The sequence below is a fragment of the Chaetura pelagica genome, unplaced genomic scaffold, assembly GCF_000747805.2.
Source record: "Chaetura pelagica isolate M959 unplaced genomic scaffold, ChaPel_1.0 scaffold1064, whole genome shotgun sequence".
Lineage (NCBI taxonomy): Eukaryota > Metazoa > Chordata > Aves > Apodiformes > Apodidae > Chaetura > Chaetura pelagica.
In genome coordinates, this window is record NW_009953063.1 from 379,806 (window position 1) to 380,183 (window position 378).

The window sequence follows — 378 nt, forward strand, 5'->3', positions numbered from 1 at the left end:
GCGCCTGCCCGGCGCCCCCGGCCCTCCGGGTCCAGCCCCCGGTGCTCGGGCTAACGCCGCGGCCGGTGCGGGAGCTGCTCCCGCAGCCTGGGACGTGCCTCCCAGCTCGGGCGGGTGCGGGAAGGGTCCGCAGCGCTGGTCGTCCCGGCGCCGTCACGGGTGGGAGTTTCCAGCGGTCCCTGCGCTGGAGTCGCTTCCTAACGCGCTGCGTGTCCCCCCCGCAGTTGTCCTGCTGGACTCGAAGGAATCGCAGGCGGAGCTGGGCTGGACCTCGCACCCGTCGAACGGGGTAAGTGCGGGGGTGGGACTGTCCCCTGCGCTGCGGGAGGGCTCGGCTCGGTAGTTACGGGGCAGGTGGAGCCGGTGGCGGGGCTGGCA

General features: G+C 74.6%; 1 protein-coding gene across 1 annotated transcript in view; it reads left to right on the forward strand.

Annotated features, from left to right (window-relative positions):
* EPHA10 (EPH receptor A10) overlaps window positions 1–378 on the forward strand; it is a 32,220-nt gene that overhangs the window by 5,399 nt on the left and 26,443 nt on the right. Inside the window, exon 2 of the mRNA XM_009996695.1 lies at window positions 225–289. Coding sequence (XP_009994997.1) covers window positions 225–289 — 65 coding nt within the window. The remainder of the gene's footprint in view (window positions 1–224; window positions 290–378) is intronic.